General features: G+C 41.9%; 1 protein-coding gene across 1 annotated transcript; it reads right to left on the reverse strand.

Annotated features, from left to right (window-relative positions):
- Positions 1-5111: 5111 nt before the first annotated feature.
- LOC136350153 (uncharacterized) lies at positions 5112-9868 on the reverse strand. Its single transcript, XM_066301666.1, has 5 exons — positions 9450-9868; positions 8357-8874; positions 6362-8303; positions 5534-5667; positions 5112-5449 (listed from the first exon to the last, which is right to left on the reverse strand). The coding sequence occupies exons 1-5, from the start codon at positions 9866-9868 to the stop codon at positions 5112-5114; spliced, it is 3351 nt and encodes a 1116-aa protein (XP_066157763.1).
- Between the last annotated feature and the right edge of the window lie 4355 nt (positions 9869-14223).

The following is a 14223-nucleotide window of genomic DNA, read 5'->3' on the forward strand; positions in this document are numbered from 1 at the left end:
TTCTCCAATGTGAAGTGTTCCGGAGCCACTACTTGCGTCTTTTGCCTTGGCTGCCCCCTTAGGCTGATTGTAAAAGTTTTGGCAGGGTTCACTGCCATATCGCATGACGCCAGAAAACCACGTGTCTCGTCCAATAATGTCTGAAGTCCCTTCGGTGTGTTCGCGGCGAGTATGCCAATGCGTTAACTCGTGCGGTGCCGATGTTCGCGCCAATCTCGCTCGGCAAGATCTTCAGTAGCCTGTCCATCACGAGGTTGAACAGGATTGGAGAGAGGGGGTCCCCCTGCTTCACGCCGCTGCGAGGTCTTACTTCGCGTTACGTCCAACCTTCTCCCTTAAAGGTGGTCGTTGATCCGCCGTACAAACGGTCCACATAGCTCACCATATCATCCGGAAAGCCGTAGGATCTGAGGGTGCCCAAAATAGTTCAGTGGGACAGCGAGTCATATGTTTTGCTGACGTCGAGGACGGCCAAGTAGGACGATGTGTACCGTTGCCTCTGGTAACGCAGCAGCAGATCCAAAATGACGGTGTTGTCAGCACATCCGTCTGTGGGCTGGAATGCCCTTTGCCGGGAATCGAGTTTGATTGTTTGAGTCATGCGCCGTGCCAGCACGGCGTGAACCTGACGAACCACAATCGATGGCACCGTAATGGGCCGGAAGTCGCCAGGGTTCTTAGCGTCTGGCTTTTTCGGGATAAAGGTTGTCCGGGCGACACTTTGTGCCGCTGGAACCCTGCCACACCATAGGATCAGGTTGACCACTCTGACTAGCACTGAAACGGGCATTGCCCGAAGTTGACGGGCCGTGATCCCATTGGGGCAAGGACATGCTGACAATTTGGGCCTGATATCCTCAAGCTCCCTACAAGTGATCGGCCTCCATATGTTCTGAAGCTCCTGTCGCAGGTCCTGGTCTGCGGGAGCAGCGTTGCTGTCACGTGTGAAGATGTTTTCCCAGTAGGGACACATGATGTTTTGCGGCGGCATTTCGGATGCATCAGGGCCGTCCAGAATGGACTTAATGCATCGCCCCTGATGTTTCTTCTAGTGGATTTGGACGTTTTTGTAATCAATGCGTCGCTGCTTACGCTTACTCTGGGGCCGATCTAGCATTCCCCCGCGTGCCCTTTGTGGCTCTGTGTCGGTCGGCAGAACCTCCTTGATGTAATTGGAGAGGGCGATGAACGTTTCGTCCCTCCCGTCCCGATCGGCATGCTCAACAATGCGCGTTAGTAACCGGGCTTGATAGGCCTCGATGTTGAGTGGGGGGAGGTCCTGCAAAAAGCCAATAAATGGGTCACGGCCGTGGCCTTCCCTGCCGTCGTCGCTCCCATTTTCGCTGTCGTCGGTTTCGGAGTCGGAATCCTCCGGGTCCCTCATATATCGGGCGACTGCCTGTTTGTAGTCGGCCTGCTGCCTGGACTTTTTAATCGCGTCCAGAGTTCGCTCCGGGAAATAGCGACGGAGTTCCTGGTTCATGAACCTTACGTCTCCGCGCTTTGTGAGGTCCGCTTCTTCCTTTGCCATCATGAGTTTCTCCTCAAGTGTCCATCGTCTCCTCACTTCAGTTCGAGTCTGCCTGACGTCCATCTCGACTGGGTGGGCACGACGAATGTGTACCCCCAATCCGGTTTTGGTTGAGAAGGACCGGGTGCAAATCTCGTAGACATGATTCAGGAGCGGAAGTGGGGTAGGGTTGGGTAGTTGGGCTGCCGGGTCTGTGGACCCAGCAGCATCATCCGAGGCACTTTTTGTAAATTTTGGGCCAACTACGAACAGTCGAGAGGGCTGGCAACCCCCAAGACCGCTAGACCTGTGCTAATTTGGCCGTGCTTGGTGAGAGACTCACGCACGTTTCCGGCAGGAACCACGAGGAGGTATAGCACTAGGCGCATCCATGACTCACGTCACGGGACTCGTCTCGGATACTAGACCTGGGTCATGCCCTGGTCCGACACCTCAAACGACGGCCGTTAAGAGAGTCATAGTTACTCCCGCCGTTTACCCGCGCTTGATTGAATTTCTTCACTTTGACATTCAGAGCACTGGGCAGAAATCACATTGCATCAACAGCACGTTAATACCACCGCAATGCTTTGTTTTAATTAGAAAGTCGGATTCTACCGGTCCGTGCCATTTCTGAGCTAAGTATTAAATAGCGACCGAAGAGAACACCGCACCGCGCGCTCGCACGTTCCGGCCGAAATCTTGGTTGGGTGAAAAGTTGCTTGGTACATATTTAGGTTGTACCTGAGGAGGTGTGGACTTGTCTTAGATTTTGCGGATTACGTTGGTAGTTGTTAGGGGATTTTTGAAAAGGATTGTATGGGTTTTTATTCTATGTGCTATTCGATTGTTTGGAAGGGTTTCGTGGAGAGGAATGATTGTTAGAGAAATTTCGTGGGGTAAACTGATGATTTATTAAGTTAACTTGTGATTCGATTATGTTATAATTGACCACATGCTGAAGTGCAGTGTCTAAGCTGTTAGGACGCTGTATCATTAGCATAGTCTTCAATGTTTGCGGTGAATTAACCGTCAAAATTAAGACAGATATATTTTCGATTTGAGAAATAAGAATTATTCTAGAAGTTTGATCACTGACTTCGCATTGGATCTTAGCAAGAATTCTTTGTACAAAAATTTTCAAACGATCTACGAATTGAAGCACTGATTCATTTCTATTAATTTTCAGGTATTGCATTTGTTGCATGAGAACTTGATATGTGATTGGATCGCCGAATTTTTACCGTAGCGTTGCTCGAATTTCGATCCAATTACTTAAGTCGGGTCGGGAAAGATAAAAATTACTGGCATCATCTACCAATTTTGATTTAATTGCTGCAGTTTTTTTTTGTGCCCGAGGAGGTGGAAATCTTCAAAAAGACACCCGACCGCTCGGGGTCGGGTAGTGTGGGATTCGAGCCTGAGCCCACTTACCCACTAAAACCACCCCCTCTCTTCTTATGGCCCCGATATCGCCTGGTAGGCATTCCTTCGGGGCGCCAGGTCGCAAGAGCTACTCTCTATGCTTCCGTCCTTCTCCTTCTGTACCGTTCCCGCACAATCTTCTTGCGCATGATCTTCTTGACCATGCACTCAAACGCTTTCCACTTACACTCACTCTCTACGAGTTCAGAGCCGATCGTCCCTCGGTACAGGTTGAGCCCCGCCCCCCTGGCCTCAGTCCGATCGGTCTCCCACTCCGGACATCCCCAGATTGTGTGCTTTGGGGAGTCCGCAACTCCTGGCTCCTCACAGAACCAGCAGCCGTCACTCTCTTCAGCCTTTATTTTGTGCAAGTATTTCCTGAACACTCCGTGTCCGGTAAACACCTGCGTTAGTTCGTACCCGGTCTTCGTCCATTCGCATTCGACCCATCGTCTAATGCTCGGAACGAAGACCTTCATCCATCCATCATACACACCCCACTCACTCATCACCTTCTCTGCAGCCTCCCTCCTAAAACCTTTACCTCTCTCCCACACCATTCTCCTCTCTTCCACTCGCAGTCTGATGGGCGGAATCTTAGCCAGTGCCAAGACCGCTGCGCACGGGACCGTTCTGTACGCGCAGGCCACCCTGATCGCGAGCCTTCTGTTTGCCCGCTCCAGGACGGCCCTACACATCTTGCTCTTCAACACTCCGTGCCACACCGGCACAGCATACAGAAGCGCCGACGATGCCGCCATGACCATCACCCTTCTCCTCTCGAATCCCATGCCGTTGACTCTGGGTAGGATGCCCTCCAGCTTTTGGATTATTCCTCCCACCTTGTCGGCGGTCCTTCGAGCGTGTTCGGCGAACCTCGCGTCTTTGCCGAACCACACCCCCAGATATTTGATACTAGTAGTCATCTCGTTAATTGCTGTAGTTACAAGAAGTCTTTGTTCATCTGACGTGTTGTAATAAGCCTGATAAAGTTCTTCTATGGAAAGTACGAAAGTTTCTAAGTGTTCTTGTTAACCTGTGAAGGTTGGCAATAAAGGCGTATGAAATTTAATATTATCCATTTTATTTCCTGGTAGAGGTTCAGAACCTGGTGAATTTCTTATAACTAAATTATCGAATAGTCTAGAAAGTTCTCCTTCCTCGGGAGATGTATATCTAGTTCGTGATTCTTCGTTATCCGAACTTTCGGAATCGTTTTCAATGTTATCTACGTTTATCACTAATCCTAATTTTTCCCTATTTTTTATTAGTATTTGTTTTAACCTCTGCAACGCGTGTGACATGAAATGATCATCAGCAATTTATTTACAATATCGTCAAGGACAGGTCCATAAAGCCGTTATTGTAGAGGTGCTCAACCAAAGAAATCCCTATTATTTTTGTATATTGTTCAATATATTGTTATATTTTTTAAAATAACATGAATTAAGTTATGTGTTTGTAAATTAAAGAATTTAATAACATTTATTTGTCAAAATAACAAAAACATTTGGTTTCACTCCAAAGCCTACTTACCGTTTATTGGAAAACTCTTTCTAAGGTAAAATTTTCAGTTATTTATCAATAAGTCAAAAACGAAAAAGAATATTGAAATGCGCCTTTCGGGAAAAATGTAGGTTTTTTAAAGCTTTACAAGATGGACTTATGAAAATGGTATAGTTCCATTTGATTTATTAAAGAAAAATGAAGAAAACCGCTATTACCTGAAAGAATGCCCTCTAGCAATTTTGTTCTGGACTATGGATTTTTGGTCAATGTGGATATTAAATCGGCTTATAATTCCCTCACAATGAAGTACAGAATCACTGAAATCGGATAATTAGAAACAGAGATATGATAGTTTGAACTTAAAATGATTCATCGGCTTCCCCCACTTTTATTATGTGAGTTATGAAATTATGTGTCGAATAAAAAAGTTTCAGAATGATGTAATCTTATTGATAGTAAATTAAACTGTGCTACTTAACTAGTGACTTAGTACAGATTTGTCGATTTTAAGGAACTACCGTCCCTACTACGCCTCCTTACGGCGATTTCACGAAGCTGAAAATATTTTCCAGAGATTTCTCATAGTCACATTAGTAATAAAATTTTTTGTCCGAAGTTGCTACTTGCTTTACTTACCGAGATACAGCCGCTGTCCAACGAAAACCGGTCACCCTGTATATGGGATTGCTCTGTTTTTAAGACATTCATTAAGTTTTCCAAGAATTTGCGTTTGCGTGTTAGGTGTTAGGTTTTGTAAGATTTTGTTTTGTATGTTGTCTTTTCCTGGTGCAGTGTTCTTCAGTTGTTGTAGTGTGTCTTCGTATTCTTTGTCGGTAATTGGTACATATATGTGTTTGTGATTTGTGCTGTTATCAAAGTAGTTGTCATACCAGTTGTTTACAGTTATCCAGTTGTTCTCGTCAAATTTAATATTATGGGTGGTCCTAAAGGACTGCTGAAAGTATCGAGCAAAGGCGTCAGCTTTTTCTTCGTCCGAGTAAAGTTCTGTTCCAGATTCGTTAATAGTCCCAAGAGTATTAGTTTTTTTGTATTGACATAGTTTTTTAATCTTGGTCCAGTACGATTTACCTCTGTCTCTTTCAATGTCTTCGCAAGCCTCCAGCCATTTGTCATGTCGGTATTGGTATATCATAGTTTTTATGTTCTTATTCAGGGAGTTAAGTGATTTTTTAAGGTTTCTGTCTTGTGTTTGTATGTACAGTCTGTATAGTTCACGTTTTTGTTTAATTATTCTCAGAATATATCTCGGTAAAGTGTGTCGAAAGTAATTTCGTTTTGCTTTTGGTGAGTATTTTTCAACTGCTTCAGTTATCTTGTTTTGTAGATTTTCTAAGGTTGTATTTTCTGTTGTTTGAATGTAGTTGTCAATATACAGGATGTCCTCGAATTACGAGGCCAAAATAATACCGCAGATTGTTTGAGTGAAAATAAGCCGATTTAACTAAACTTCCCTCAGTCCAAAAGTTGATAATTATGGAGCTACAGGGTGTTAAAGTTGAAAAAAAAAAAATCACATTTTCTTTAATATCTTTCGATTTCTTTGAGTTAATTTCACGAAATTTCATATTTGAGGGTGTTTTAGGATACGAAATTCAAATTTATTAACGATTTAGTTTTTTCTTCTAGGGGGCGCCACAAGCGACTATTAGGACACATTTAAATCCCTGTAACTTTTTCGTGCCACGGTGTATATTATTTTGGTATTTAAAAACCTTTTTCCCTACCTTTTATACTTAGAAAAGGTATACTTTATTGACGTCGCTAGAAGCAACGGTTTTGGAGAAAAAAGCAGCTTCGAAGTGCGATTCTTGAACTTCATCAGCGACCTGAAAAAGGCAGCGAATCGCAAGAAACGAACTCGAGGCTAGCCCATACGTCACTGTATTGAGCTCATACCTTTCAACTGGCTGGGTTGGATTCGCTCTCCAAAGGATTCTTTGGAGCGAACGCTGCTGAGGTTCAACGAGGATCTGTCGATACATCATGGAAACATCAGCTCCCACCACATAGGGGTAAATTCTAAACCTCAGCATTGCGGAAAATAGTTCTGGCTGAATCGTTGGCCCAGTCATGTGTATATCATTAATAGAAATGCCAGTAGATGTAACAGCGGATCCATCAAAGACTACGCGGAGTTTGGTAGTCAGGCTGTCCTTTTTCAGGACCCCATGATGAGGCAAATAGTAAACGTGCTTCGGAGGTTGAACTTCATCGACCACTTTGGTCATGTGACCAAAATTGAGATAGTCTTGCATGAATTTTACGTAGATGTCCTTTAACGCGGGATTGCGTGCGAATTTTCTTTCCATGGCGAAAAATCGTCGTTCGGCTTGTTCAAAGGATTCTCCTAGGGAATCTAGAGACCCTTTGAACGGGATTATAACAATGAACCGACCATTTTCATCCTTTCGGATGGTTTCCGAAAATATTTTTTCGCACGCACGCTCTTCGCTGGAAAGGGCTAGGAATTGGGGACATTCCTCAATTTCGAAAAAAATTTTTAGAACAAGATTCAAGTTGGTGTCCCTTGGGTTGGAAATTGTAGCAAGGTTGCAAAGGGTAGAATTCCCTACTGGATTTATGGATGGAAACCTTCCGGAGATAACATCACCCAATTTTGTGTTATGCAAGTACGGATATTTTTGGGATTCCTTGCAAAATAGGTCCCAAAACAAATCAACGCCGATAATCATATCGATTGGTTTGGGCTTATGAAAGTTGGGATCGGCGAGCCGAATGTTTTTGGGGAGGTCAAAACCTTTCAGATCCTTGGGTTCGGCTGGGATATTACTAGTGATCCTTTCGGACACAAAGAATGTCAAGCTTGACTTGAAGCTGGTGTGTTTGGACTGAATGCAAGCTTGGGTTATTTCGGAGACATTGGACTTGCATTGATATATACCGATGACCCGAATATTAGTGGGGATCACGGGCAATTGTAATTTCTCACACGCGACTTTCGACAGAAAATTCGACTGCGAATCGGAATCCAATAAGGTTACGCAATCTTGGAAGGCACCTGAAGGGGATTGCACCTGGACGACCGCGGTTGGCAAGATACGAGTGACACTAGAATCAGTTCGGCAAAGATTGACGCTCACAGGGAGAGCTGTTTGGACAGGCGCTTCAGATATTGGATTATCACGCTCCGCGGAGGCGATCTTAGAGAGATGAAGCAACGTGTTATGGGATTTTTTGCACCTTTTGCACTTATATGAGGATTTGCATTCATAGGAAGAATGCCCAGGACGGAAACAATTTAAACATCGATGTAGTTCTTTCATTTTATTGATGCGAGCTTGGACGGGCATTTGCAAAAGCGCTGGACACACATACAGTAAGTGATGTTCATTGCACAGGGGACACACCGAACCTTGCGTGGCGGCATGAGAAAATGTTGTCCTTTTGGAAGAAGGCTTGCCCGAGGATAAGCCATGGGCATTTACCTGCGCGGGCTTCTCGGAGTCCGCGGCTTTGCGGGCTAGAAGTTTGCATTGCTTTTGGAGGAAATCGAGCAAGTCGTCATTCTCGGGTGGGTCGTTTGAGTCGACACGCTCTTTTTCCCACTCTGCCTTGGTTAAGGATTCGAGTTTTCGAAGAACGATTTCGATAAGAAGGCTGTTCCAAGTTTCGACTGGTTGACCGAGAGCTTTTAAAGCACGCAAATGACCGCTTACGTTTCGATAAAGGGAGTTCAAAGCGGGATGATTACATTTTACAATTTTTGGGGAGTCTAAAATTCCGTCAACATGCTTGTGGATCATGAAAGGCTTGTCCTCGTATTGCCTTTTGAGCAAATCCCAAGCCTCCTCATAATTTTTCGCGGATATGTCTAACCCTGCAATGGCCGTCGCGGCTTCTCCGATCAAAGACATACTGAGATATCGGAACTTTTCGATCGCCTCGATGGGTCATTCAAATGGATAACCTTTTCGAAATGGTCATGGAACATGGCCCATTTGTCATAGGACCCATCGAATTTGGGGAGCTGCAGACTCGGAACCTTGACCTTGCCTTTTGCTTCGCGATCAGAGCTATGCTCAGTGCTATGAATCGAAGGAGCGCCTTCGTTTAATGGTTTTTTAACGCATCTGTCGATGAGACAGTGCGCGGCTGCGGATGCCTGATAGAAACGGAATTCTACGGCGTCCCGTTCTTTGAATACGTTTTCTAAGTCTTCCCCATTAGCCAGCTCCTCTATGGAACTCTGAGCAATATTAAAATCTGAAAGGGCTTCTTCGATTCTATGAATGCGTTGTTCTAACTCAGCAAGGTCTAGTTCGGTCAACTCGTTCTTGGCCTTGGCTTTCTCAAGACTCTTAACATAGTTCCCGAAAGTCGTAATACGCGCCTTGGCAGAAGCGCGCTTGCGCACTAATTTTGCCATGCTATCTTCCATTACGGTAATGCTCAAATATAAAATGTAAACAAAGGTAACAAAGGTAATCAAGCGAAATTCAAAAAGGGATTTCAAAATTGAATCTTGATTTTTTGTTGTAAATCGATTTTTCAAAATCGATTTTCGGGGTGCCGAAAATTCGATATCGACTTTGCGGTATCGACTTGCATTGGAGTATCGACGTGACTTAACTCACAGGAACAGCGAGATTCTTTAAAAAAAATTATTTTTTATTTTTAAAACACAAAAAACTAGGAACAATAATTATAATATAATCTGAATTAATTATGAATACAATCTGCATCTAAACAATAGTTGCGTTGCGTTAAATAGTCAGAGTCTTGTCTAGTCAGCTCCTTTGTGTCGACGTCACTCGTAGTCGTCCCATAACTCCTCCCTTCTCAAATTGAGCTACCCTGGCTACGGGGTAGGTTTAGGATTGGGTTAATGGATTCTCCCTCAGTGGTCGTTGGTGGTATTCGTCTCTGGGCTAACTTTTTATACAGTGTATATACTGTTATTATTATCAACATGACATAAATTAGTATTGTCCATAAGCTAGAAGGGGTTGAAACTGGGTTATACAATAATTCAGGGTTATCTTCTTGAATTTCACTTTTAAGTCTATAGAGTTCATCGAGTTTCACTTCTTGAAGGTGGAAGTTCAAGTCCAAGTGCGGGAGATTTGGTGGTTGATCATCTAGCCTGGGGAACGTTATTGGCTCGTTCGTGGTGGTTGTTGAGCGATCGTTATTGATTACTATATCTTCTCCTTCAGCTCGGCATTCTTCGGGTACGGTTAGGAGAAAGCTTTCTGATATCCTTTTGTATTCTTCTTGACCATTACACTTTAACTTGATAGTCTTTTCTGTCGGAATTATCAGGACCCATCTGTCTGACGAATCTATCCGATTAGCTATTGCCCGAGTAATGGTGACATCGATTTGTTGGCAATTTGCACTGGCTTGCAATGAATTTAACAATTGTGTTTCGCATGGAACCATTCTCGCTTGTTTCTTCTAGGATTTCGGGTTTACAGATGAACAGGTTTTGGGATGTTCTTTAGCATGCTTCTTCCGGGTAGGCGTAGTGATCTTGATTTAGTATTAGGTATTTTCCGCGAAGTATGACTGCCCTGAATTGACTCTGACGTCTGACAGGTGTTGAGTAGAGATGATAGTAATCGAAATTATCGAGATTTGTTAATGGAATGTTTAATAGATAAGTGATTCTACCATTTAAAATAAAACTTTCAACTTCTATAACTTTTTCGTATTCGAGAATATTTTCTAAGGTTATCTGTAGAGGAAGGTTTTGAGGTTTTACTTTAATCTCTAGTTTCTTTAATTCTAGGAACAAATTCGCAGTTTCCATTATGCTGGGATGGAAGGTTCCTAGTTTGGCAAACGTGATAGAGGTTTCAATGTCTTGTAGCATTGAATCGATTATCTCGTAGAGATTGATTATTTGAATTAGTATATCTTTAATGAAATACATATTTTCTTTGGAGGCTGTTTCCTGTGTCATGTATCCTATTTGTTTGATACGTTTCTCCATTATTTCTATATTTTTCCTCATTTGATAAATGGTTAGATTGAAATTCTCGATTACACTGAGAGAGATTGAGTTTTGTTTTTGGATACTAATTTTTAGTTTGTTCTGATTTTGTTGTAGTTCGTTTATCAAGTTTTCGTAGTGGATTCCGTCATTGGCATCCAAATTACCGGTTATGGCTTTGAAAATTGAACCTGCTACATTGATTAGATCTCTTTTAGATCTTTGGGGATGAGGTATGATCTGATTAATTTTTCTCTCTACTCTCCTTTGTGTTAAATTCAATATTTTGAGATAATTAGCGCAATTATTATAATAGTCTGTGTTTAATACGAGGGAGTTTGAGATGGTTTGAGTCTTGTTGTCTAGTTTGTTGGCTTCCTCTATTTTTTCCTAATTTTGGAAGGCGTTTTGGAAAAATTTTCCTGTTGATTTATTTGGGTATGATAGGGGTTATTTTCAGTTTTTGGGTTATTAGTACTATCATGGGCCTCAGGCTCTGTGAAGTGCATATCATCATACTGATAATAATTTGGTTGGTCCCAATCTTGCTCTTCAAATTGGGGATATTGGCCATATTCGTATTCTTCCCTATTTTGACAAAGTGTTGATGAATTTTGGGCTTCTGTGTTGTACAACTCTTCGACAGTATATTTAGGGGGTTGATATCTTGGACTGGCTGTAGAATTATTCGGTAATGGTCTCTGTACGGACTGTGAGATTCCTGACATAGGTGTAGGGGGTGGCAACTGTCGGAATGAGTTTGGTCTGAATACATTACTTTGACCGTTGGGTCTTCTAAAGGTCCGAGAGTTTGAGAAGGTTCCGGCCCTTTAACCATTAAAGTTAGGTCTTGCGTTCATTGATGACGGTGAAAATGTGGGTCGAAATGAATTATCTGGGGGTTGAAAATTCGGAGATGATTTAAAGAATGTTGGTCTTAGACGATTAATGTGATTTTGTTGAAATGTTGGGCCGGGTCGTGGTTGGTTTTGGAAATATTGTGTATTGTTTTCTTGGGTAACAAACTGTATGGCTTGCGCCAAATTGACTGGTCTCATGCACCTTATGGTAGTACCCAAGGGTTCTCTGAGCCCGAATAGGAAGGTTTTTAGAGCCAACTTATTGTATAGGTTCCTTTTCAGAGTCCTAGATTGTACCAAATTTTCATGCGAATCAACATACGAGCACAACAAATTCAGAATGTATAAAATTCTATCATAAAATTCAAAAGGTTTTTGATGAGGCTGTTGTTTCATTAAAACTAAATCTCTACTTAAGCAAGTTTCATCTCTCTGATCAGCAAAGTTACGTTGCAAAACGTTTTTTAAATCATCCCATTTATTAACGTTTTGTATATTTATTACTACTTTAGCATTGCCCGTGAGTTTGCTGATAAGCGAGTTTATTAAATAAGTATTTTGAAAGTTTGCAGGGTTTGTTTGGTCATAGAAATTGTCAATTAAAGATTGGCATATTGAAATGTATCTATTTAAATCATTAGGGCTCCCATTAAAAGTCGGGACGCAACTTAAATATTCAGGTTTGAATTGGGACATTGTGAAATCTTCTTTAATTACAGAGGCAGAGTCAGTTAAAGGCGTTGCAATATTCAAACTAAGGTTTGATATTTGTTTAGCAACTTCTTCGATTTCAGACATAAATCAAATTCACTTACGCGATTAATAGGCTGATCCTGATCATCTATAAGGAACTGCTTCGGGGCCTCTCCTCTAAGCTTTCCTTGCGTTGCTCAGCAATGTGATCTCAGCAACCGGGGTATTTTGGTTCGGGCAACTTCTTGACAGCTCTTCGATAGAGGGGAATTTTCGATTTCTGGAAAGTTCACTCTGTTGACCGACGTTGAAAAAATGTGGGTTCTTTCGGTTAATCGTTGAAACGAAAAATTCAATACGATCGATTCGTACTGAGTTCCGAAATTAATCCGAACGACTGCGCCACTTAACTCACAGGAACAGCGAGATTCTTAAAAAAAAATTATTTTTTATTTTTAAAACACAAAAAACTAGGAACAATAATTATAATATAATCTGAATTAATTATGAATACAATCTGCATCTTAACAATAGTTGCGTTGCGTTAAATAGTCAGAGTCTTGTCTAGTCAGCTCCTTTGTGTCGACGTCACTCGTAGTCGTCCCATAACTCGTGGGGTGTTGGCGTATCGATTATTTTAATTCGATACTTTGGGATCGATTATACAAAATACCGTATGAAACAAAAGACATAAAACACTAATGAGGCTTATCAAAATCAATTTTTGCGATATTAAATCGAAATGATTCTATGTCTTGGGATATAGCACTTACTGTGCCGGATTTATAGATTAGGGGGTGCAGTTCAATACATTAAAACTGGCTCGAATTATTGGGGCTGAGGATAAAGGAGTATTCTTTGTTTTTCCTCTCTTTTCACGCGACCGCAGCCACCCTACTCAAGCTCTAATCTATTTTTACGTTTTGCGGTTCCTGATGGTAGTTCAACTGCTCCGAACAAGATTTCCTTGTTTCTCGGGATAATCCAATCCTTGGATTCAGCAATATCGCAATACTACTGACTTGCCTGGGAGGTCGACACAATAAGCTCGATGTAGATTTCGATCGGGCGTTATAAAAAACGTGTCGTCTTTTTCATCCAGTGACATCCGGCTCGATATGGACCAAATGTTGGGGAGTGAACTGTATTTTGGCATGGATTGTGGTTATCAAAAAGTCCCGCGGGGTATTTTCAACTCAAACACATTTTGTTTTTTCTAAGACAAGCTTAAAAACTAATACAGAGTTGCAAGACGTGTACTGACGATATATATTATGGTATTCCCCCTTCCCAGAGAAGTTCTACTAGTTCTGCCCTCACCTCCGGCGCTGCCAGCGCCGGAACCGACATAAGTCAGGTTGACAACGGGGCGCGGGAGCTTTGAATCTAATAGAACCCATGGGATTCTAAACACCATCCATCGACAAGATGCTCCAACAAATATTAGAGAAGTTGAATAAAATGAATAGACGAATTTCCAGATTAGAATATCGCGCACAAGGAGCGATTCTTAAAACTAAAAATGGCTAATGAATTAAGAATATTAGAATGGAATGCTAATGGGTTGCTGCAACATCAATCAGAGTTGCAAACAATCCTAGACATAGAAAAAATTGATGTATGTCTCATATCTGAAACTCATTTCACCAAAGAGTCATACATAAAATTCAAAGGTTTTAGAAATTATACAATTCACCCAGATAACAGAGCAAAGGGAGGGAGCGCGATCATCATAAGGAAATCTATCTTACACCATTAAGAAATGGGTTACCAAACAGCAGAAATACAAGCCACGTCTGTCAGTATCAGTTTAAAAAGATTTAAAGTAACAATCACGGCATTATACTCTCCGCCGAGACACAATATAAAGAAGGACCAATATGTAGACTTTCTAAATAGTCAAGGAAATAGATTCATAATAGGAGGTGATTTCAACGCAAAGCATAAACACTGGGGATCTAGGATGACTACAGCTAAAGGTAAGGAACTTTTAGCAGCATCTAATCAGCTTAAATGCGAAGTATTATCAACTGGGAAGCCAACGTATTGGCCTACTGATACTCATAAAATTCCTGATGTCATAGATTTCTTTGTAATCAGGAATATCTCAACAAACTATATCCAAATTGAAGAAGCATGGAATATGGACTCAGATCATTCACCAATACTTCTTACATTAAGTGACAATGTAATACAAAAAGAAAATCCACCAAGTTATATTTTCTGATTTGGAAAATATATTTTAAAAA

Source organism: Euwallacea fornicatus, unplaced genomic scaffold, assembly GCF_040115645.1.
Source record: "Euwallacea fornicatus isolate EFF26 unplaced genomic scaffold, ASM4011564v1 scaffold_127, whole genome shotgun sequence".
Lineage (NCBI taxonomy): Eukaryota > Metazoa > Arthropoda > Insecta > Coleoptera > Curculionidae > Euwallacea > Euwallacea fornicatus.